We start from the raw sequence: 25,964 nt of genomic DNA, 5'->3' as shown, positions 1-25,964 counted from the left end.
CAGCCTTGCCAACCTTTTCAGGAAGGCACTCAGTTTGTGTTTGAGCTGTGACTGTCACAGCTCTGCCAATTTCTACAGGGAAGTCTGTCTGTGCCTGGGCTGTGGCTACCACTGCCCTTCCAACCTTTTCAGGGAGGAAAGCTACTTGGACAGGGGTTGTGACTGGCACAACCCCACTACCCTTTTTGGAAAGGCCTACCATTTTGGAATGGGTGTCTTGTTCAACTCCAGCCCAAGCTGAGAGTTCTAAGTCATTCCCCAGCAAGCAGTCCACAGGCAAGTTTGGAGACACTGCCACCCTTTTAGGGCCAGTGACACCTCCCCAGCTGAGACATACCTCGGCCATGGGATGACTGTTCTGGTTGCCATCAATGTTAGTTACCTGGTATGAGAAACCAGGCAAAAGCTGCTCAGAGGGAACTAGCCTATGGGCCACCATAGTGATGCTAGCTCCAGTGTCTCTGTAGGCCTCAGCTTTTCTACCATTGATGTAGGGTTCCTGTCTGTACCTACCCAAAGTGTTGGGACAGGCAGTGAAGTTGGCAAACCCCATGCCACCATCACAGACAAGAGTAGCTGCTGTAGGGGAATTGGCTAAGCCAGGATCCCCCTGTGTTCCCCAAGAAAACCCAACCAAATTTTTGGGGGCACTCCCACCACCTGGGGGATTACTGCTGACAGTAATAGGTGGTGTGACAGGAGTAGTTGGAGGAACAGTTTTGTTTTTAGCCTGTGGGCAACTGCTGTCAGTTTTCCAATGCCCAGGTGTTTTACACACATGGCAGTAAGGCTTTTTAACTGTGGTAGAGGAGGGAGCTTGGGACCCACCACCCTGTGTGGAGTTTTGGGGCCCTGAGGAAGATTTCTGTTTTGCTTTATCCCCACCCTTCTCTTGAGGCTTGGTGGTATCTTTCTTTTGGTCACCACCCTGATTTTTAGGCCTAATCCTGGTCCTGACCCATTTATCTGCCCTCTTTCCCAATTCTTGGGGAGAGGTCAAATCTGAGTCTACCAGGTGTTGATGGAGAAGCTGGTTCTGACAATTATTAAGGATCTGCACCCTCATAATCAAGTTGTACAATCCTGTATAGTCCTGCACCTTGCTGCCATTTAACCAACCTTCCAAAGCCTTAGTGGCACAATCCACAAAATCAGACCAGTCCTGTGTCTGTGTCTTCTGGGTGTCTCTGAACAACAACCTATATTGCTCAGTGGTTAAGCCAAACCCATCTATCAGAGCACTCTTCAGGACTTTGTAATTGTTTGCATCCTCATCACTGACTGTGAGGAGCTTGTCTCTACCCTTGTCAGAAAAGGAGAGCCACAAGATAGCTGCCCACTGACTTTGGGGTACCTGCTGTACTTTGCAGGCCCTCTCCAAAGCAGTCATCCATTTGTGGATGTCATCCCCATTCTGATATGGGGGGACTATCTTGCTTAGGTTTCTATGGTCATAAGACCTATCCCTATCTCTAGGAATGCTGCTGCCACCAGTGGGTTCTGACCCACACAATTTTTGCTCTCTAGCCAGAGCAAGCTTCTCTTTGGCAAGGGCAATTTCTTCCCTCTGAATCCTCAGATTAGCTTCCCTCATTCTGGCTTTATGCTCCTTTCTCTCAGGTGAAGTCATTCCCCTGTGAGAGGAAGCATTAGAGATGCTAGAGACATGGGAGTGGATGGATTCCCTTGAAGGGGATCTGTCCCTCCTGCTTCTCTGTGAGTGTCTACTTGTGGGTCTGTATGGGGGGACCCCATGCAAACTCCCATGTAAACTTAAGTTAGCCTGGCTAAGTCTCCTTACTTGGCTCTGGCTGTCTACCTCCCCATCTGAAGTCCCATCTGACTCATCTGTGGTGGGTAGACCCTTATCTACAGCTATGGCACCATCCCTGGCAGCTCTTTCAGCATCATAGGCCTCCAGAAGCTCCACTAGCTGTCTAAGGGTAGGGTTTGCACCCTGTTTTATTCCTCTGGAGGTACACAATTGTCTCATCTCCTGGAATGTGAATGCATCATACCTAGAGGGAACCTGTCTAGGATTCTCCTCTCCTGAGGGAGCATCAGTGTGATCTCCATCCAGGGGCATGATTCTAGTGAGGGTGTGGTGTGTGCACCTACCTACACTAGTTGTATCTACTAAACCTCTCTAGTAGTTGTAGTCAGGGTGTGTTATTCCCTTCAACCTACAACTACAAAGTACAGTAGGACTTAAGTATAATAATCTATGTTATATGTACCTAGACAATATCTGTGTGATCTTTCAATTTAGTATCTCAAGATTACAATGGTATTACAACAGCAAGCTCAGATCCCAACCGCTGCTCACCAATGTGAGAAGTTGGCCTGATGTATGATGTCACTAGTTATAGTGTACACCTTATATCAGTCCAAATACCCTTATGGTGATTGGTTGTAAAGTCAACCTTATAGACCAGCTATCCTAGTGGTAGCATGGACAAGAGCAGTCTTAGGCTAAACTCTGAATGGCATGTGAAGCCAGCTGTGATACCATATATAATCCCTTGAATACCAAATGAAAGGACACCACAACAGATATATATATAAAATAAAGTGTATTTATTCTAAGCAAACCCTCAGCACTCTTTATGAGATTAGAGGTAAGTACAACACAGTCTTATTAATGCATACAGTAAGTCACACAGGTAAGTAATACAGTTAGGCCCTAGGGGCCACGCAAACCATATACTAAATAAGTGGTATAAGAACCACTGTCACGGAAATAGAATAGGCCTAGGCCTAGGGAATCGCTGGGGCTACACTACACTAGCGCTAGTTAGGGAGTGGGAGGCCCACGGGATTCGTGTGCAGAGTGGAAACACTCACGCGTAATGCGTAAAAGTCAATAGCAATGTTACAGTTTAGAAATAGATAGATTTAGGACACTTCCGGAGTAGCTAGGAAGTTGAGACTTGAAAACTAGACACTAGGATAGTCACTATCCTGATGAGCACCGGAGTACCCAAGTTACCTAGCCCACAGGCTGCGGGTGCATAGGGGTGAAGATGCGTCGTTTTCGTCGTCGACTCCTATGGATGCCTGAAGAAAGATGCTGACAGGCAGTCAGTGAAGAGTGTCCGGTGGATCCCAAGGCTGGGATCAAGAAGAGAGGAAACCTGCAAGCAGAAGGGACAGAGTCAAGGTCACTAGCCAGTGACCACGTGGAACCAGGAAGGAACCAGGCGATGTCGTGAAGAGTTGCAGGTGAAGGTGAAGCTTGTCGCTGCAGCCAGGAGGACCAGGAAGCGTCGAGGACGACCAGGACCAGGAGGCGAGCTGTCCCACGTAGGCTCTTGCTGTCGGCGGCGTCGAAGTTGGACTAGGACTCACCAAGCCTTGGCAAGCGGAACCCACGAAGAACAAAGGACTTGCTTCTGGTGCAGACCAGGAAGGTCTGGGGTGCTTCTTCTTTGCAGAGAAGCGGAAGCCAGTCTGGAGGAGCCAAACCAGCGCAGAAGATTTCAGGGTGCGTCGTCACAGAGGCCACTAGCCAGCGGGCAAGCAACCGGACAGACGCGGCAAGCAGGAAAATGCTGAAGGGCCCCACGCAGGACTCGTGGAGTGTGGGGGGCTGATCTTCGGTGCAGATGGTGCTTGGGGTTGGGGCTTCTCAATCCCCGGTGCACAACTTCGAGGGTACCTCAGAAGCTGCGCTGTAAGTTACTAGCCACTTTTCCCAGGTAGCCGGTCCCACGTCGCTCGTCGCCTCCACGGATCTCAGCTCTGCTGCAGATGTGGATGAGGGTCGGAGAAGTCTGGAAGTCAAGGCTCTGGTCGGGCTCTGCAGTCGGTTCCTCGTAGAACGGTCGCAAAGCAAAGGGTAGTCTCTTGATGGTGCCTGTTTGCACAGGGTAGCCACTCCTTGGCTACAAGGGAGATTCTTCAGTCTTCTTCTTTCGTCGAATGTCGAAGGTCCAGAGTTTCTGTTCAGTTTTGCAGGTTCAGGATAATCCAAAGTCTTGAGGCCCAACTCCCACTCTTACACTAATCTGGGGGGCTGGGATACCTGCTAGGTCACGCCTTATGGGTGGGACCTGGGAGGGGGTGGTTACACCCACTTCCCTTTGTCCAGTTTCGCGCCAGAGCTGGGGCTGGAGTGCCCCAGCGCCGGTTTGAACTGGACTATGCAAGGAACACCTTGTGTGCCCCAGGCATGTCTCATTCCTTTCAGCCCACCCTGCCCCAATACACTAAAGGCTGTCTGGGGAGGTGCTAGCACCTCCCCAAGCAGGAAACCTATTGTCCAGGCCTCCCTGGCTGGGATCACTCCCAGCAGCAGGAGGTCAGACTTGTGTCTGTGGCAGCAGCATCCATTTTGTGATGCTGAGGCTTTGGTTAGAGATAACCAGCAAAGTAGGATTTTAACATGTCTCTCCCTCTAGAAGAGAGGAATAATATCCTCATCACCAGAAATGGTATGGGGGTATTATTCCAAAGTGTTAGACACCTTACACGACATGTTTTGATAAAGCCAAACCATAGTTACCATAACCGTTTAAGATTATAAGGCACTTTAAGAGTATATGGTAGGCTATATCATAGAACAGCTATAAGGACATGGTTCCGAAAGCTGCAGACAGGCTCAGCTCATGCTAGAGCACCATCTCACATGTTACCAAGCACTCTGCCTCCAGGATTGTTAAGGCCTGCCATAGGAGTGACTGATAGGTACACATGTGTCTATATATAAGGGCAGATATAGGCATACTATATCTAAGCAAGGGGTGATTACACGACCTTGCCCCAGCTGAGTGATCAGCCAGTTGTGTCTGATTGGAAGGCCAGACCAGGGGTGGCATAATACATGCTGCAGCCCCTGGGAGGCCTAGGGCACACCTATGCCCTGGGTACCTAGGGTACACTATACAGGGTCCAATAAGGTGATCCTTACCAATTGGGTATGTACCTAGGGTACATGGAGTCCATTTTACAGAGAGAGCAGACAGCCTGAGACCCTGAATGGCAGGATCTCAGGCCAACTAAGTCGAAAAACCAGCTAGACACTAGGCAAAAAGTTGGGGGTAACCATAGTCAGATATCCACCTTCCTACAACGAGCATCTTCTTCCTAATCTGCCCTTGCAAACGATCTTCTATTGTATTGTGTATTGTGGACAAAAATGGGTATATGAGGCCATCTTGTAGACAAAGTTGGTACTACTGTTTTAAGTGTATTCTGTATCGGGAACTAGCCGTATTTGGAATTTCAAGCCCGTGCAGGTAATTAAACAAGCACGCGCGGCAGCAGGGGGTGGAGAGAGAGGAGGGGGCCTGTGCGATTCACTTGCGGGAGCGAGCGGCTGGCACAGTGATAATTGATAACATATGGCGCCAGCCGCTCGCTCCCGCAAGTCAATCTCCAGACGTGCAAGCGTTGCCATTGGAAGCAATGCAACGCGTGCACGTTTTTGCCCTCAAAGCTGTGCCGCTGGCTAAAGGTCTTTCATACGCGCTGCGTAGGCGAGACCTAAAAACGGTCACCAATCCCTCATCTCTGGTCATGTTGACCATAGCTCTGCACTCTGTGCCAGAACCACCAGACAGCTACTTAAATGCCTCTGGGCTATTCAGAACACAGCAGCCAGATTCTTCCTCAACCTCCCCAAATGAACCAGCACCACCCCACACCTAAGAACCCTGCACTGGCTTTCTGTCCACATGAGATGCTACTTCAGGCTTCTTACTCACGCCTACAAGGCCCTCAACAACATCAAACCCACCTACATCAACCACTGCCTGAAGTTCTACCGACCCACCAGGGAGCTTTGCTCCACCTCCCTCACCCTGGGACACATCCCCTGCATCCATCGAAGTCACAGCGGAGGCCGTTCCTTTTCCTACCTCACCGTCAAGCCCTGGAAAGACCCCCCCTGTGAGAAGGTGGCCTGATATGTGCTGTCCACTAGTTCTAGTGGGCACCTTGTATCAGTCCAAACAACCCCTTATGGTGATAGGTTAAAGACAACCTTTATTGAAAGCTATCCTAGTGGTAGCTATGGAGAGCAGCCTTCAGGCTAAGTCTTGAAGGAATGTAAAGCAGCTTGTTTTACCAGTCTATAATCTCTTGAATGATCAAATGAAAAGACAACCACACCAGGTATATATTTAAAATATATATATTTAGTATAAAACACACCCCTTTAGTCTCTTTGTGAGACTGGAGTTCGAAGTACTTGAGTTACAAGTCAGCAATTATCAGTAATAGCACAAATACACGTTTGGGCCCTAGGGGCGTACTAAACCATATACCAAAAAAGTGGTATAAGAACCACGACTTGGATAGACACTAGGCCTATAGCCTCTAGAATCGCTGGGACCCCAAGGAACCACCCAAGGTAGTGACACAGGGGACCCACGGGGACTGTATGCAGTGTGTAAACACAACCGCGGGTTCCCGTTTTCTTCTATGGGCAATGCCGCGGTTGGAAATTTAAAGATTAGGGACACTTCTAATCGAGTCAGGACCAAACCCTTTTGGACTTAGGAAGTTCTAGGGCTGGCACCCACGAGAGCACCGGAGTACTCGAGTTACCTTATTCAGGGAAGCCGGGTGCATAGGTGTCTTTTGGTGTTGGGTCGCGTCGTCGATTTCAATGGGAGCCTGCAAAGAACTGCTGCTGCCGTGAAGAGGAGAAGTGTCCGGAGAGATCCAAGCCTGGATTTAGGATGTTAGGAACCTGAAAGCAGAGGGGACAGAGTCTGGGTCACTTGCCAGTGACCTAGGGCAGGATGGACCAATGCCCACAGATGTCGGGTGCTTCAGGTTAGTTGATGGGTGTCTTGACTCTTCAACTACGAGGCCCAGGAGGTGTCGACGAAGTCCATGAGCCGGATTCGAGCTGTACCACAAAGTCTGTCGAGTGCTTCGGTGTCGGCGACCAGATTGGACCCAACAAGCCTTGGCAACGGCAAGTCACTGGAAATCAGAGAAAGGACTGCGGTGCAGACCAGCAAGGTGTGATGGACACACCCAGCAAGGGTAAGTAAGGGCACGTCTGGAGCAACCAGGGAAGCCCAAGCAGAAAAAGAGTTGCCTTCGTGGGGACCTGCTAGCCAACGGGCTAGTGATCGCGAAAGAGCCTCAAGCGGTCGCACATGAAGCTGGCCCACGTGTCACTCCAGGAGTGGAGGCCAACTATCTTCGGTGCACGAGGTGCTCAAGGCTGGGGCTACTCGGAGCCCAAAGCACAACTTCGAGGAGGACCAGGAAGATAGTGTTGCTGCAAAAGTTCACGGTGTCCAGGGGTCACGGTTCCACGTCACCCACGATAGCCATGGGCCTCAGCTTTGCTGTGGTCTCAGGGTAGCCTCAGGGAAGTCTAGAAATCCACCTCTGGTGATGCAAAGACTTCGGCATCCGGCGGGAGCTTCAGCGATGCAGACCGGTCAGTTGCTTCTTTGGTCCCTGCCAAGCAGGGCAGTCAATCCTTGACCCCAAGGGAAATTTCTTCCATCTTCTAGTCGTGATAGAAAGTCGAAGGTCCAGGATATATGTTGCAGAGTTTCGTCCAGGGTAATCTAGAGTCCTAGGGACTGGATTCCTATACTTATAGTAAGTTTAGGGGATGGACTAACTCTAAGGCCCCACCTATGGGTGGGCTTGGAAAGAGGGGTGGTTGCACCCATTTCCTTTGTCCAGTTTCGCACCAGAGCAGGGGCAGGTAGCCCCTGCAACCGGTTTGAACTGGGCTATGCACAGGGACAGCAAGCGTGCCCCCAGTGCAGGATTTCAAAGCACCAGAGAGTGCTCCCGCCCAGCCCCAATACACATCAGCCTGTCTGGGGAGGTGGTTACACCTCCCTTCGACAGGAAACCTATTGTCCAGGCCTCCCCTTCCGGAGTTTCGGCAGACGCATCCATTTTGTGATGCCAGGGCTCAGGAAAGTCCTACAGGGTGGAATGCACCAGAGTTGGCGGGGGGTGGGTAGTATTCCAAAGCGTTTGACACCAAACACGACATGTTTTGATGCAGCCATTCCAAAGTTAGCATTTACCGCGAGGTTATAATGCACTTAAGAGTGTATATGATATGGCTGTATCACGGAACAGCCATAAGGAAGGATTTCCGAAAGCTGCAGAGGGGCTCAGCTCATGCTTGGGCACCCTCTCACACAAAACCAAGCACTCTGCCTTCAGGATTGTTAAGGCCTGCCATAGGAGTGGCTTATAGGTTTATATGTGTCTGTATAGGGTAGTGATATAGGTAGCCTATACCACAGTAAGGGGTGCAAGCACACCCTTACCCAGGCTGCAGTAGCAGACCTGTGGTGTCATTTTGGAGTGCTTCCCAGGGGTGGTATAATATATGCTACAACCCCTGGTAGGCCTCTGAGGTACCTATGCCCTAGGTACATAGTATACCATATACTAGGGGCTTATAAGGCACTCCAGAATCCAATTAGATATGTACCTAATGTACATGGAAACCATTTTAGAGAGGAAGCAGCTAGGCTCTGGTCCTGATTAGCAGGGCCACAGCCAGACTAAGGTTGAAAAACAGTGAAACACCAGCAAAAAGTGGGGGTACCCATGTGAAGCAGATCCTACTCTCCTACACCCCTCCACCCCTAGCTGCAAACCTTCCCTTCGCTCGATGACTTCAGGAAAGGGCTCAAGACATGGCTCTTCGACTAAGGCATTCAGAACCCCAGAACCTGGAGAACCTCTTGGTGACAAGCCACACTTTCCAAGAACTCCCTGATTTTTTTAGCCAAAACAGAAGTCCTTGAAGCCCAAATCCTGGCTATAAAGAGGGCTGATATGGGTCTAGCATCTTTGAGTGGTGGCAGTAACAAACTACATACGGAGAGAGAGGAAACTTTTGATCCTAAAAACACCAAAGGGATTGTCCCAAATATGCTGATGGTGATAACATCACAAAGTGATTTACAGCTTTTGACAGGGCTTGTAAGATGATGAAGTTAAACCAGAGACACTGGGGCTCCACACTCTGGGAGCTATTCTCAGAAAAGTGCATGGATAGACTCCTGACACTTGCATATTTACAATGAAGTGGCGGAGCATGGAGTTAACCTCCTTGGCTTAACGCCGCGCTCCGCCACTTCAGAAAAGCAGGGCAGCACTATATGTACAACAATATGGTGCAGCCCTGCGTTTCCCCCTGCGCTGGTGCTAAATTTAGCTGCTTAGCGCTAACACAGGGGAAGATTGTTTATATGCAGAAATCCCTACCTTCCTACACATAAACAATCTTTAAATGGCAATTTGCAACTTTTATGTGTGCTGCTTAATGCAAAACCAAATAATTTTTTTACAGTCTTTAATTGTCGTTTTGTAAATTTTATGTGAGCTGCTTAATGCAGCACACATAGAAGATGCAAAAATTCATTTAAAAAAATTGTTTATATGCAGGAAGGGACACCTTCCTGCACATAAACTGTCAATGGTGTTTTCCTGTTTCTATGTATGCTGCACAATGCAGCACACATTGAAACAACAAACACTAGGAGAAATAAAGCATTTCTCCTCATTTCACCTGTTTAAGAACAGGCCCTGGTCTTAATTTTGGTGCTGCTTCCTATTTACTCCACCCATGGAAATAGGGTGCACTGTCAAAATCAACGGATATTGCGGCGGAACGGCCACCGCAACACCCATTACCCTCCCCTTTCACGCCTAAGTGGCTTAATGCTGCTTTGTAAATAAGGTGAAGCCCGTATCGCCACCACATTGTCACTAAAAGTGACTTTTGGGTGGCGATAAGGGCTAGTAAATATATGCCTTGATGCGGTAGATGCTGATTCTTATGACCTCATGAAGGATATCCTTGTTGCTCGGATATGAATTTACTTTAAACAAATGAAAAGACTAGAGGCGTTTGGCAAAATAGGAACAAGTTGGTTTAATTAAATTCTGTGTCCAGGAGAGCCTAGACAGTTTGGGTCTGCACAACATCTCTTGATGTACAAAGTTTTGGCCTTCCATTTATACAGTTCATGAGGTACAATAAAACACTTTTATAAGTACCAAAAAAAATCTCAGTTGTAAATAAACAAGCAAGGGCATCTGATACGGACGCAGATGGCTCTCGCCCTCGGGGAAACCTAATGTGGGCCTGTGTGTATGTGCCTAGATGTCCGGCATGAGGAGTGCGTGATCACTACCTGTGGTATGCCAGTCGTGTCCTGATTGGTTGAGCGTGCCTATATACATATGGTATCTAGTTTTATGGTAGTTTTAGGGAAACAGAAGCCTTTGGGCAAATGGGTTTTATTGGGGCCAATGATATCAAGATTTGTTTGTGGTGCAACTATCTATCTGTGGAATCAAGTCAGGGTTTTCCCTGCGTGCATGTTTGTCTTTGGTTTATGGGGGACCCCACCTGTGACCTGTTACTCGATTTGCGTGGGCATGGGTTGCAGGATCTGCCCGACCCCGTGTCTCTGATTTGGGGTTGATGGAGAGGTCACCCTCGGTGAATCTGACAGCATTGATGTGAGTTCATCGGAACTCCTTAAAGTAATATGGCAGCCACTGATATAATATTTGTCGACATTATCATCATTACACATACAGTTGTCATTTTGTACATTGCTATCATTTGTACTGGTATTAATAAGATTATGTTTGCTCTGGTCTGAACACACATTGACATTGTTCTTATTCGCAACAATGATATTGTCGTATGAGCATGGATCATGGAATACATTGGTATCATTATTGTTGATGTCAGCGCTGCTGTACTGGCACAATTTATGGTATACATTGACACTGCATTGTTGGGCATTGTGCGGGTACAAGCGATGGCACATATTCACATTGCATTTTACTGATATTGCTGTTGTCTGACCTGCACATATAATAACATTCATTGACTTCATATTCACCCATACCAATATTTCCCCCTCTAGTTGATTGATCAGTGTGTGAGTGTTATATATTTATATATGAACTGACCCAGTAATTGGACAAATAATCCCCAACTATCCACCACTCTCATATCGCAGGGCACCTTCACTGAGAGATGTGATGACTAGGGCAAGCCCAGAAAGTGATAAGGACCAGGGATGGCTCAGACTCTCTCCTGGATTAAAAAAATGCAACAAGTGTAGAGCTTGTAGCATAGGCAAAAACACTGCTACATATTTCACCCCCTTTAGTAGTAAGGAGACAAAGGGCACATACAATTGCAAGACGGAATTCACGTTTCCAGCACGTCCGTGGTCTTGGTCATCTGACCAAGACCACGGACATGGTCAAAGCGCGTCTTTTTGTCATGCACAAATAAACTTCAAAACCCTGATCAGTGGGCTCATGAGGTGTTCATTCACTTCGTTTAGTTTGGAATATATATGTATATGTATATATAAATACGTGTGTGTGATGACAGTTTAAGAGGTGAATGTTTTAGTTTATCCAGATCTGTTTCGTACCTATGGTAAAAGAAATGTTGATATAGTTCTTTAGTCCTACTTAGGTGCAGCTGGTTAAAGATTCTGGGTTGCATTCAGATGTAATTTCTTGAACACATTCCAGCACTATAGTAGATTGCTTATTTAAATTCATGAATCAAGGATTCAGCCACCATCCTGATGTGTTATAATGTGTGTTCAAACGTATTATACTGTCTACCTGTTGCAAATCTTTAACTAACATTGTAAATATAAAAAACAAATATTTAACTGGTATTTAATTAGGATTACATATTATTGTAGAACCCTGGTTATGCTGGGCGTCAGGAACTGCCAGAAAATCTGAAAATTATGTTTAGAACAGTTGCTATGATGGTTCCAGATAGACAGGTAAGACTTTTTTTTTCTTAACAATTGGAAAAGCCTGTAAATTATGTTCATTGCTGCAGGTTTGATCAGTATCACTGTGGTTTAATTGTGCAACAAATCTTGGCACAAGCCATGCCATCTACGATATGCACCTCTTGAGAAACGGACACTCATAGCCACACTGAAGGCAAGATGACCTCCAAGAATAATATTGGCCATATCGGAATAAATAATAATATTCTCTGTGGGAGACTTTAGTTCCAGTACTTAAAGCACAGGTACAACATGGTATGGAGGTACATGGGGCATAGTGGTTGTATCACAATCATGTAATTATGCAGACAGTAAACTGCTAGAGCTAGTTTAATATTTCTCTCTAGTCACCCATTTCGTGAAGTCTTTAATCATTCATCAAGCTGTTTCAACTGTGCTGAAACAACTTACAGCAGAATATCATTTCCTTTAGTAACACTGAATGGCTAGAGTAAAGGCTGCTGAATGGCTAAGTTCAGTGGTAGTAGCCCACAAACGGGGAGAGGGCAAAATTAGATTGTGCATTGACCTCAGAGCATTTTTTTCAGAAAAAATATTTTTTCTCACATTCACGCTGCCAAGCATATGTGAGATGTAGTCTTTACTTCAACATATGCCTATTGTCAGAATACCATTATATTATACTACATAAAGACTTAGGGCATTATTTATGAGGCCTTGCAACACTTTTGCGCTGCCGTTGCGTCACTTTTTGTGATGTACCAGCAGTGTAAAAAATGCGACGTGTTGCATCCTTTACAAAGTGACACATCTAGTTAGATGAATCACTTTGTAAACCCCTGCGCCACATTATACCTGCGTCAGGTATAATGTATGCAGGGTGGGCGTTACCCCGCAAAAAGCCTCGTAGGCATTGCTCATTGAGTCTATAAGATATTATTGCGCCACTTCTAGGATGCCACTGCCTCAATATCTTACCCCTGCCTTACAGCAGGTGTAACACTGATGCAGGTCCAAGCCCCATGTGAAAGGACACATTGCTGGAGTTGCGTCTGTTTTCAGACACACCCCAGCAATGCACCACTTTTGCTCCTACAGATACACTAGAAATACTGACGTATCTGTAACTCCTTGTGACATGGAGCGCCGTACATTAAATACAATGCATCTATCCTGTCGCAAGGAGGGCGCAGTGAAAACTGTTGCATTGGTGTTTTCACGCAGCGATGCAGCAGTTTTCATAAATGAGGCCCTTGATCTTTTATTATAGTGAAAGGAAAGTTTATTTTCAGGAGAATGCTCTTGGGCCTATTATCTGCAGCCTCTGTATTTTGGAGAGCCAGGCATACAGTTTTAGAAGGAATAAAGAAAATGAAGACCTATCAAGGTGATATCTTAATATTAGAGAAGGATGAAGATAGCCATAAAAGGAGATTAAGATTGGTGCTAGAAATAATTAAAAGTAAGGGGTGAACTCCAAACGTTTAACAGGGAAGTTCAGCAGGGTAGACTTTGATTTTTTTAGTTCAGAGGTTGACCAAAGAGGGGGATAAATCTTGAAGAAGAATTGATAGACATCATAGAGAGAATGTCTGCTCCTGAGTGTATAGAGGATTTCATTTCCTTTGTAGGAATATAGCAGGAAGAGACTTCATTTTCTCTATTTGATGTAGGTGTCATCTGTCCTTATATTACCAAGAACCAGTGAAAGCGTCAAGTCCCTCAAACGATGACATTGTTAAGACACTTGATGCAACATCAGTCTGGAATAAATGACTTTCTTTTTTTTATTTTAAGTTCATATGAGTAAAATAGCCAAAACAGTGTAGTCTGAACTGCCGTATTTTTACCTTATTTGTTTATAAGAATGTGTCTAAGACTAGCATCTTGATTCACGTTGTTTGTGCCAGGCATTCCTAAAGTATTGTCGGAAATTCCCATCTTAGATAAGATATGGTATAAAAGGCTAGACAATAGACCATTTTTCAGGAGAGGTACTTCACCCCTGATTATCGCGCAAGATAGTTCCAGAGACAATCTTGACTGCCAGAGATGCTGCTGCATTACACTTTCTACTGAAAGCTGATATCAAGCCCAGGTCCGGAAGAAGTGTACCTGATACAATGTGCGTTTGCTTTTTGCAGGGAACAAGGTCTCCCCATTTTTGACAACTACAGCGCTTTGCTTTAAACAGGCAAGCAATGCGCTGATTCTTCCTAAGAAACTCTAGATGCTAGTTATGCTACTCCATGCTCTCTTAGTGTAGCACATGGAAGTAGATTTCTAGGGTGTTAGGCTTTTAGATGACATTTCTTCTATGGTAGAAATTGTGAATTTTATTCTCGCTATTTGCAACATTTACTTGTCTTGTTATTATGATATTTTGTGTGGCTATTGTAAATGTGCCTAATGAACAGGTTGAGACTGTTAAAATAAACCCACCGCTTTTAGTTAAAGTCTCTTTTTCTTAGTGCCTTTTGTGTGTGTGATATTTGATGGAACACAAATAGTTTATTTCCAATCACCACGGCATGTTAATAGGATCTTAGTAACCAGAAAGTATTTGCGCCACTTCAACGATGTATAGGATCGGGTTCTGCGGGGATACCATAACCTGTCTTTCACATCATGTTTTGGTGCATTGAACTAAGTTCACTCTATTCACCCGAAGGTGTGAAAACAAACCTTATAGAGATGAGCTAAAGTCTCAGATTACACAACAAGTTTAGATGGAAAGAGTTACATGAACAGGTATTTAGTAATGTAAATGAAGAGCTAATTAAAGTCGAGTGCTTACTGAGTTAAGATATGGATGCAAAGAATGTTGTAATTACTGACTCAAAATCAAAGCTTAGGAGCTGCTTTGTTACGAAGCATAGAAAACACAGAAATAGCAATTGTGTTAATTTTAAGAGGATGAACAGATGTTAAAAAGTGGTATTCTGTTTTGGAAAGAGTAGAATTGCCCATTTATTAAGCATTAAAGAAATGTAAGAATTGTTTGTCAGGGAAACAATTCATAGTGAAAATGGATCTTAATCTGCTAAAGGAAGTATATGAGATTAAACATATTGACAGTGTATCTGCAACTATATACAGACAGGTCATAACATTACAGGAATATAATATTAAGACAGAGTACATACCAGGGAAATCAAATGCCATTGTAGATTTTTGATTGTGATGTTTGGGATAAAGAACCAGCATAGAACAGGAGATGAAGCAGGTGATAGAGTGGAAGATGATTCTGGTGAAAATGACTGTATCGGGTGCCCCATAAGTCATGGAACCATTAATGAACAGTAGTGGGAAAATGCTATATTAGCTGGCATGACATTACAAGAAGTATGTGAGAAGTTAAAAAAACAGTCGGAGAAACATTGGGCCTGATTCACAAAGGTAAACTTAGACCAAAAGTCTAAATTTAGACCTGAAGTCTAAGTTTAGACCTAAAGTCTAACTTCACTACTACTAAAGTTAGACTTTTGGTATAAACTTAGACCGAAAATGTAATTACTTTAGTAGTTATAAAGTTAGACTTTTGGCCCAAGTTAGACTTTTGATCTAAACTTAGACCAAAAGTCTAACTTTACTAGTAGTAAAGTTTGACTTTAAGTCTAAACTTGGACTTCAGGTCTAAACTTAGTCTATTGGTATAAGTTTTCCTTTGGGAATCAGGCCCTAGAAGTGTTGTTATCCAGATTACAGTTAGCTTTGGGGTGTAAGGAATAAATTATCTAAGTATAGGGGAGTATTAAGTAGAGGTACAACATTAGTATCTCCTGTATCACTCAGAGAAAGACTGATCAATTTGTCACAAGTAGGCTAATACAAGAATTTGCAGAATGCAAGAGATAAGATTTGTATGGGTATTTAGTGGCCTGGATTAGATTGGAATGTAGAAAGAAAATTAAAAGATTGTTTAGAATGCAATTAGAGCAACACAATTCACAAAACAGGGCACTATCATTGGTGAGCAGAAAACTACTGCAGGCACCTTGGAATTAAAGTGCTATGGACACAGCAGGACCACTGCAGGATGCAGGACAGTGTGTATATGTGTTAGCCTTGATTTATATTCTTGATGGTCAGAGGTATCTGTGGTAAACAAAATCATCAGCACATGTATGGTCATTAAACTTCCAAATAAGACCTTTAAGACCTGACTCACAAAGGGCCTCTGCACTCATGGTGGAGAGCTTGGTGTCGTGGGGGACTCCACAATCAGGACGGTTTTTCAACAATGAGAATTCTCATTGTGGAGATTACGCCCTGAGCGTGGAGACTTCCCCAAGACTGCGAGGACCCGGCCTCAAATGTGGAGGTAGTTTGTGAATCAGGCCCTGTATTGTGAGGTATTTCCTAGCTCAATACTCACTGATAATAATGATCTGATAGAGCTTTCTGGTCACAGATTCCTTACATTTGAATCACCCAGGCATTAGACTGGATCCAGAAGATTTTTTGTGAGCAGTACCTGTGTGCGTCGTCAGCGTCATCAACACCAGGAGGGACATTGTGGTACCTGTATAGGCACTACCTAGGCAAGCTGATGTCTGCTCTTTTCTACCCGCGCCAGCCAGCGCTGATATGGAGATGACCAACTAACGAATCACTGTTTGACTGGATTTTATTCACGTTTTCTGAAGATGTCATTGAGGAAGACAGGATTCTAGCCCTGTGGAGCCTGTCATCGGACGATGTCGGCGACGGATCTGCACTTGTCTGCCTGTGGGGTTTGAAGTGCGACCACAACCCAAAGTTGTGCTCTGAACACCAACTTTCTGAACCTAAAGGCTTGAGGGAGCTGTCCCTAAAGCTTATGACAACAAAGCAGGTGACTCCAAGTAAATTGAGAACCCAGTCGGGAGGAAGGTCCTGGGAGCGCTTGAGGAGTCCGAGGTCGTCACCCATTCCAAGTCCTTGGAAACACTCAGGTAAGTCAAGGAATAATAAGAAGAAGCCGAAGATGTCTTCACCTTTTCCTTGTCCGTCAGCCAATGAGACAAGGTAGTGTTGACTTTCAAGGTCTGACTCTGTCCCTACCCGATTTTCTAGGAGCCAAGTGACCCTGTCCAACTTCAAGAGTTCTTTGAGGCCAGGTGCATCATATTTGGGTGGCCCGACCCTCCGGCATGCCTTTGGGCCCTGTGGGGTGGGAGGGGACCCCATCTGGTTCAGCACCGGCAGCTCGGGCCCCAGCTCCAGTGGACCCCATGCATCCATTCCTGGATCCAGACCGGCACTGGTCGAACCAACTTGACCTTCCCAGACGCCGGTCTTAAGGCCAATGCTCCAGATGCTGCTGCTATAGGGACCATTGCGAGCTGGCTGGAGCAGGATTTAGGCTCCAATCTAAGAGGAAAGGCTTCTGTCAGTGCCATAGTCACAGGCAGTGCCATCCCTATAATGATCCCCGACTCCGATAAGGAGTACCCTGGAGAACACCAGCTATAGAAGGAAGGCCTTGCCATGGACTGGTATAAGGAACTGGGTTGAGCCAGTGGACTGTGGACTGATACCTCTCCAGATGCTGGTATGCTTCCTCCCCCTTCCGTGGCTACAGAGGAGGAAACCTTGTACGCAATGGTGGTGTAGAGAGTGGCTGAGTTCCTTAACGTTAAGTTGCCCTCAATGGCATTCAAGACTAACATCTTGACAAAGGTGCTGCAACCAGGGAACCCAAACTTCCTCACACAACACCCTACCCAGGATAGCTTGGTGGTCCAAGCCTCAATATCCCATGGCGCATTCCCTAACGCTCCCCCGGATATGGAATCCAAGAGGATGGACTCTTTAGAGAAGAAGATGTTTTGTTCTGCCAGCCCAGCATTGCAGTCTGTGAACACCACATGCCTTTTGAGACATTATTCCCACACTCTGAGGGACATGGTAGCACACAGGTCTTGTAGAGGCCACGGCTTTACACTCTGAGGCTTTTGACGATGGGAGAGACTCAGCAAAGTTCAATATCCGCTGTGGATTTAACATGACCGGCTCACTGGTCAGAGTGGTTAAATCAACGGTGGCCCTGAGGCACTACGCCTGGTTGAGGACGACTGGCTTTTCGGGGAATGTCCAGGCATCCCTTATGGACAAGCTCTTCGATGGCACTCGTCTCTTCAGAGACAAGGGGGAATCAGCGCAGGAGCACTTTAAGGACAGTTGGGCTACAACCAAGTCCTTGAGCATTTCTATGGCTCCACATCACCCCAAATCTGACTTTCACTCCTTGTGTGGCTACGGAAGGGGTTTCCAATTAGGCCTGGGCGAAAATTTCGTTCCGTTCGCGGAAATTGCGATAATTTGACATTTTCGCGTTCCGCGGAGAGCGCGAAAATGTCAAAATTTCCGGTTTCCGCAGCTTGGCGATAATTTGTTTCTTGCTCGCGCTGTAAAATAATACATTCTGGCTCGTGCGCGATCGCCTTACCTGAATCCCTGCGTTCGCCGACAAGTTTTCTTGATCCGGTCGCGTTCTCCATGAGATGCTGTATTGTTTTTAGCCATTTGCGCTGTCTCGCGACAGTTCGCGCCCGCAGCGACGTCATGCGTCGCGCGATCACGTCTTTCTTCTCGCGATCATGCACCGCGAGACAACTCAAAAGAAGATGGCCGCGCCCGCAAGCAACCACATGGGTAAGTTGGCGACCCGCAACCATGCAGAAAATCTCGCGAACATGCGGGAAAAAAACTTCCGCATCTTCGCGATATTTCCGCTTGTTTGCGATAATTTTAAACATTTTCGCGATAATTTGCGAAAGTTAATTTCGCAAATTCCGCCCACCCCTATTTCCAATCCCTCCAATTCCTTCCCAGCCACCAAGCTGTGGATACTTCCCAGCCTCTGCTTGACCAAGGGCGCAATACAAACAGACCTTGTGGATCGGGTAGCCAGTGGTCTGGTCTGTCAACCATCCCCCAGTAGCTGCAGCTTCCAAACCCCCTTAATCTGACCTTTCACAGGGCGTGGCCAAGCCGCGGGCTAAGATGGCCGCACGGCGTTGAAGCTCCGCCATCGACCCGGCGCAAACCCTGCTTTCCTCGCCCTTCTGATGCGGGCGCGGGACGCCAGACGCTGCCGCTGACCCTACTAAGACCCCGGAGTGCGCTGGGATGCAGAGCGGACCTCCCGGGCCACGGGGGCGCCCGGAGATGAGCACACCATCCTGAGGCCCAAGATGGCGGGCTGATCCGGGAGCGGGGGACTCGAGTGCGAGGAGGGCGGCCGGCTGAGAGACAGGTAACCGGGGGGCTCGGAGGGGGGGGCATTGAGCACCGGGGTGCTGGCTGGCGGGGGCCCGCTTCCTTCTCCCTACGCCGTTGCGGACCGGGGGGCGACCGGGCGCACGGCTCTGGCCCTGTGCTCCGGCCGCGGCCTCGCTCGTTGTCTCCTCCCTGGGTCCCCGGACTAATCCGGTCGGGGAGCCTGGGAGGGGTGGCGGGACGGCCTGCTGGCGGTGGGGGGGGGCGGTTGGGGCCCTGCGCTGGGCCCGACGCCCGGGTTGTCTCTGCCTCGTCACTTGGGCCCTCTCGGGTTTTGCCATGTGCTCCGCGGCTGGTTGTTGCGTTCCTCCCTTGCCCCTCCCGGCGGCGCCGAATCGTGGCTGCTGAACACATCGCGATGGCGCACTTGATGTTCCATTGGCGCCCTGCTGGCTACACGGAGTCGTGGCTCTTGCCTGCTGCGCAGTGAGGACGTGATCTGTCCGGTGCCCGGTGGGCCCACCATCATCAGTGCTCCTGACCAGATTGGCTAAGGATTAGCCGGACGCTCCATCGCACCATCGCCTCCCTTGCGCTCCACACGTCTGGCTGTTGTGAGAATGGGTCGCAAGGACCCCAAACAGAAACCGCTGCAATTCGAGAAACTGTCTGAGCAGCCCACGGATAACCCCCCTGACATGCCGGACCCGGCTGGTGGGGCGACCGGCGGCTCGACGACCCGGGCTCCGGCCCCGGACTGGCTACAGGAGATGCGTGCCGGCTTCAGGGCCCTGGATGGTCGCTTTGACGCCCTCAATAAGACGCTGGAAACTATGGGGGCCAAAATCCAGGCCCATGACAAGCGTTTGGGAGAGGCTGAGGCCCGGATCGCGGCAGTGGAGGATAAATCGGTACAGGAGATCAAAAGGGTGGACAGATTGGAGCGCATACTGAAGGAAGTGGCCAGCAAAAACGAAGATTTGGAATCGCGCAGTCGGCGAAACAATGTACGGATTATTGGGGTTCCGGAGTCCACGGCCACGGGCCGGCTGGATGTTTTCGTGGAACAACTGTTGGCTGATATCTTTGGGAGAGACTCCTTCACTCCTGGCTTCGTGGTGGAGCGTGCCCACCGCTCCCTGGGGCCGAGGCCTAACCCGGGGCTCCCGCCTCGCCCCCTGATTGCCCGCATTATGAACTTCCGAGACCGTGACACGGCCTTGCGGCTTGCCAGAGAGAAGGGCGAGATTACTTGGCAAGGTGCAAGACTCTCATTCTACCCAGACTTCACTGCCATGGTCCAGGAGGCCAGGCGTAAGTATGCGGGGGTGAAGGCGGCGCTCCGGAACCTGGGCCTTAAATATGGCATGCTCTATCCGGCCCGGCTCCGGGTCGAGGTTGATGGCCGAGCTCGGCTATTTGACAATCCCGCTGCGGTGCAGGAGTTTTGCCGTACCTACAAGCCGCGCAGGGGCCCGCCGGGGGGAGATGAGGGTGGACGGTCTCCCCCTGGTAGTGGGTCTGCGGGCAGCCAGGACCTGTTCTCATCCTCCGGTGTCGGCTGAGACTGCGCCCGTTACTGAACTTTGCACTGTTTTGACTTTGGTTATTTGAGGACGTATTAACATTTGGAGTATATAGGTGCTGCAGCGCTGGGTTGATTGCGGATCGTTGTCACCCCCCTTTGGTTGAAACCGCTGGGATCGTTTTCTGTTACGATGCTCTACTTTTTGTTGTTTGGTTACACTGGGTATTCCTGCCTAGAGCTATGTTCTTCTTTTTTTCCAGAATTGGGATTGCCTCACGTTTGCGTGGTTTGGCTGGGCGGGGGGAGGCGGGTTGGGGTAAGCAATTTTGATTCTACTACTACGGCTATGTGTGAACGAACTTTATTGATACACAGTGACATTCCGATTTTGCTGCTCCCATCACTTGCTGACTGGCATCAATGGCCCACATAGGTTTGAATGAAGCTCCTCTCAATCTATCGTTAATGACTTGGAATGTCCGGGGCCTGAACAACCGGAGTAAATGCAAACAAGTACTGCATTACTTAAATCGGCATCAGGTGGACATTGCTTTTCTCCAAGAGACTCATCTGCATGGCCCCATGCCCTCTCGCTTTGCGGCTTCCTGGGGCGCTCACCGATACTTCGCTAATTATAGTAATTACGCCAGAGGCACTGCGGTGCTGATCCATAAGAGGGTCCCGTTTCAATGCCAGACGTTTCTAGGGGACAGGGAGGGGCGCTACTGTATTGTACAGGGGGTCTTGATGGGCCATGTTGTTACTCTTGTCTGTGTGTATGCCCCCAACACTGATTTCCCGGATTTTTTCAGTGCGCTTGCGGCCCAACTGGTAACCCTGGCACCGGCTGGCGTTTTGCTGGGCGGCGACCTGAACATGTTGCTGGATGTGGGGCTGGATAGCACCTCTGGGGCCACAGACTCTAAGCCTAGGGCAAGGCGCGCATTCCAGGACCTTTGCCGTCGATTCTTGTTGACGGATATATGGCGCAGGCGACACCCAAACACTACTGACTACACACACTTTTCAGGGCAGCACAACACTTGGACCAGAATTGACTACTGGCTCCTCTCCCCGGGCCTGTCCCCTTGGTTCCGCGCGTTGAGGACGTTCCCGAGAACGTACTCGGACCACTCTCCAGTCCTGCTTGGCTTAGACGTTCCTCGACCTGAGGGGTTTGAGCGGCAGTGGCGCTTCCCTGGGAGGGCGCTGCTGGATGACCTTTTTGTGCACGAGGTTTCCGAGGCGATAGAGGACTACTTCACCATAAATACTGGCTCGGTGGACTCGTGGGCAGTGCTCTGGGATGGGTTCAAGGCATACATCAGAGGGGTCTGCATTGCCAAGCACGCGGGGGTCCTGAAAGTATTGCGCGCCACAATAACACAACTGGAGACACAGCTAGACGCGCTAGACACTGAGGCGCAGCAGGCACCCGCGGACGAGGTATTTACCAGGCGCTTACGACTGTTATCTGACTTCCGGGAAGCCGCGGACAGGGAGATCCTGTATCTGGGGAAATACCAGGTTGCGCGTAGGTATGGAGAGGGGGACAGACCAGGGCGCACGCTAGCGCAGGCCTTGCGACCACCATACAGCAAGTCCCTGATCGCCGAGGTGCGGGGCACGGACGGGGAGCTCCGCACAACGCCCGCTGAGATCCGGGACGAGTTCCTGGCCTACTACACAGATCTATACACCACCAAGTTGGGTGACTCCGCGGCCGCGCGTGCGGCCTATTTATCGGAAATCGCTCTTGTGTTCCTGGATAAGGGCATGCAGGAGTTCATGGCGGAACCTATAACGGTTGCGGAGGTGCGGGGGGCGATCAAAGTGCTCCGGGGCTCTTCTGCCCCGGGCCTTGATGGCTTCTCCGCTGACTTCTACAGGGCCTTTTCGGATCTGCTGGTGCCCAAGCTAATAGAGGTGTATGCGGAGGCCTTGGAACGTGGCTCCCTCCCGTCAACTCTTAGTGAGGCGGTCATTGTGCTGCTCCCGAAGCCGAATAAGGACCCTACATTGTGTGGGTCGTACAGGCCCCTCTCCCTCTTAAACACTGACTATAAGATCTTGGCCAAAATAGTGGCCAACAGGCTTTCCCAGCTGATGGAATTCATTATATCGCCCGCACAGTCCGGCTTTGTCCCCCGCCGCTCTACGTCGCTTAATTTGCGAACGCTCTTCACGGTCCTGCACAGAATTAACCCGACCACTCCGGCTGCAGCGATCCTCCTAGACACCGAAAAAGCGTTCGATTCTTTGGAGTGGCCTTTCTTTCTTTCCGTCATGGAGCGCATGGGCATGCCCATAAACTTCCTGGCGACCGTCAGACTCCTTTATAGTCGCCCTACGGCCCGTTTGCGTCTCAACGGCACGCTATCTCGCCCATTCTCACTCACGCGCGGTACGCGGCAGGGTTGCCCGCTTTCACCGCTCCTGTTCATTTTGGCTATGGACCCCCTGATTCGGCATTTCCAAGAGCGGCACCTCCACAGGGGTCTCCAGTTTCGGACGGGCCCATTGCTAGCCTCTCTTTATGCCGATGACACAATCCTGTATGTCAGGGAGCCGCAGGCCAACCTGGCCCCCTTGATACATGAGATCCTTCGTTTCGGTAGCCATTCGGGCCTGGGCATAAACTGGCATAAGTCCATCATCTTCCCACTGACTATCGGCACCTCCCCATGGCAATGTGAGTTCCCTCTTGAGTGGTGCTCAGACTCGGTGCGATACTTGGGCATACAAATACATTTGAACACGGACGAAATCATCCGCCTCAACTATGGCCGCGCGATTGCGCGGCTGGAGACTCAGGTGGATGGGTGGTTGCGGCTCCCGCTCTCTATGTCCGCCAGGATAGCTATTCTTAAAATGATAGTGCTCCCCAAATTCTTGTATCTTTTCAATAACATCCCTATCCCTCTGACCCGGGCCTTCTTCTCCACACTGCGGTCCCTCATAATTAGGCTGGTCTGGGGCGGGAAACGCCCCCGGATCCGCTGGGCGACCCTCACACTCCCACAAGATCGTGGCGGCCTTGGAGTGCCGGATTTATATTTATACTATCTAGTCGCTCAGTGTGCACATGCCTATGCCTGGTATCACCCTGATGCTCGGATCCCATTCCTTCGCCCAGAGGCGGACTTTGTCCTCCCGGGTCGCCTGTCGACGGTGTTGCCCAAAGGTGTCCCCAGGGACCCAAAGGACATTCAAACCGTGTCTACCACCAGCTGGGCATGGAACAGGCTCTCGCGCTATTTGGCTCAGCCTCTGCTGTATTCGTCTTCCCTCCCGATACCCAACCCTGGGCTGTTACCTGGCACGGATGAAGCACTAGTGCGACGAACGTTGACAAAATTTGACCTCACCAGGATCGGGGACTTGTACCCGGGTGGGCACATTTTCTCGGCGTCAGAGGACGCGCGATTAAGTGACGCTACATTCGGTTCGTTCTTCGCCGGCTCTATTGCGCCGCCCGGGCGGAGATTCAGGGATTCCCCCTCGAGCCGGCCTCCCTTGAACCTCTCACCATCCTGATTGACGCCGATACGGGGGCACATATTGTTTCCAAGCTGTACAGGGCGTGCGCGGCGCGGGTCCCCTGTGTGGATGATCGTGCGCGGGAGGAGTGGGGGACAGACCTTGGTAGGCCTATCACGGACGAACAATGGACGGCATGTTGCAAGGTCACCGACACAGTGTCATTGAATAGCCGTCACAAACTCCTACATTATAAATTCCTACGCCGTTGGTATATGACCCCGGTTAGACTCCACGCCATTGATCCCGCGCGGCCGCACGCCTGCTGGAAATGCGCTGCACCACATGCCGATTTTGCACACATGGCCTGGACGTGTCCGAGACTGCAGACATTCTGGGCTCAGGTTCACAAGATCCTAGAAGAGATGCTAGGGCTTACACTCATTCCCACTCCTGAGGTCGCACTGTTGGGTTATACGGTCAATTTCCCAAAGAATGTCCGTAAACTGGCCTCTCTAGGGCTTCTTCTGGCCAAGCGGGAGATAGCAAAGCACTGGGAGAGGAAGACAGCTCCCACGTCCAAGACATGGCTTACAGCCATGGCTTTCTGCAGCACGAATAGCGAGCTCTACTCTAGTCTCCTCCCAACGATAGCGCGTCCTAGGGACATCTGGGGCCCTTATAAAACATACATTGCAGGCTTGCCTGGCTCGACCCCGCCATCCCCGAATCCCGGAATAGCTCCCACTGGAGTGGGGTAGGTCGTACCAACCCACTATTACGAAGATGTAGGGGTCCTGCTGGGGTGTCGACGCGGGGATATTAAGCTCCTGGGGTCGGGTACTGTACACCGAGTGGCGTTTTCCCATGTTAGAAATGAGGGCAGGGGAGGGGGACGTCTTTAGTACCCTGGAGACAGCTCACGGGTCAGGGATCCCCCTGGTTCAGGTTCGGGCAGGTGTTGATGATGGATTGGTAGATGGGGTCTTGTTGTCGGTTGCATTCATGATGTGGTATTGTTTATTTCAGGACCGGAAATGTCACAATGCTGCTACTGATTGGTCATTTGTGTATCGCACAGCCGCAAAATCTGTATTATTTGATTTGTCTAATTTCAAAAAAAACTTTAAAAAAAAAAAATAATAAAAAAAAAAAAAAAAATCTGACCTTTCACCACCATGGATATCCATTTGGAGGACAGATTCACCTTCACCTACTCCAAACACAGTCCAGTACATTGGACAGGTTTTTTGCAAATCGTCTGAAGGGGCTACTCCCTCTCCTTCATGACAACCCCTCCCTCTATGTTACCATTCCACGACCTGCTGATGGAGGATCATCTGTCCCTTCTCTGAGAGGAAGTCATGACTCTCTCAGTCAAGGGAGCTGTAGAGAGGGTTCCGGTGCCAGGAGAAGGCTGTGGTTGCTATTGCTGCTGCTTTCTGGTTCCTGAAAAAGGGCAAAGGCCTTTGTCATATTCTAGATCTGTGTGAGAAATTAAAAATGCTCATGTTGGCTCAGGTCTTGTCTTCCCTGGACCCAGGAGAATGGATAGTAGCTTTGGACGTGCAGGATACCTACTTTAGTATCCCCATCCTGCATGCCTACAGGCGCTATCTGCAGTTTACAGTAGGCCACAAGCATTTCCACTTCACTGTGCTCTCTTTTGGCCTTACTAACGCCTCTCAGGTGTTTACCAAGGTGATGACAGTGTTTGCAGCTCATCTGCGGAGATCAGGCGTGCAAGTCTTCCCCTAACTCGACAACTGGGTGTTAAAGGCAGGCTTGCCCCTGGCTTTCGTCTCCCACCTCCAGACTACGGTCAACCTCCTGCGCTTGCTGTGGTTCAATATCAACATGCTGAAGTCACACCTCACTCCCTCTCAGATGCTCCCTTTAATCAGAGCTGTTCTGAGCACAGTGCAGTTTCAAACTTTTTCTCCTGAGCGGCAAGTTAAGGATATTCAGGCTGATACTGATGTTTCAGCCTCTATCCT

The 25,964-nt window shown here is 49.0% G+C and overlaps 1 protein-coding gene across 1 annotated transcript in view; it reads left to right on the top strand.

Moving 5' to 3' along the window:
• DNAH8 (dynein axonemal heavy chain 8) overlaps positions 1-25,964 on the top strand; it is a 13,985,216-nt gene that overhangs the window by 6,887,306 nt on the left and 7,071,946 nt on the right. The window contains exon 46 of the mRNA XM_085610239.1: positions 11,694-11,780. Coding sequence (XP_085466365.1) covers positions 11,694-11,780 — 87 coding nt within the window. The remainder of the gene's footprint in view (positions 1-11,693; positions 11,781-25,964) is intronic.

The sequence above is a fragment of the Triturus cristatus genome, chromosome 6 (genome assembly GCF_964204655.1).
Source record: "Triturus cristatus chromosome 6, aTriCri1.1, whole genome shotgun sequence".
In the NCBI taxonomy this organism is placed as follows: Eukaryota; Metazoa; Chordata; class Amphibia; order Caudata; family Salamandridae; genus Triturus; species Triturus cristatus.
This window is presented reverse-complemented; position numbering and strand designations above follow the sequence as displayed.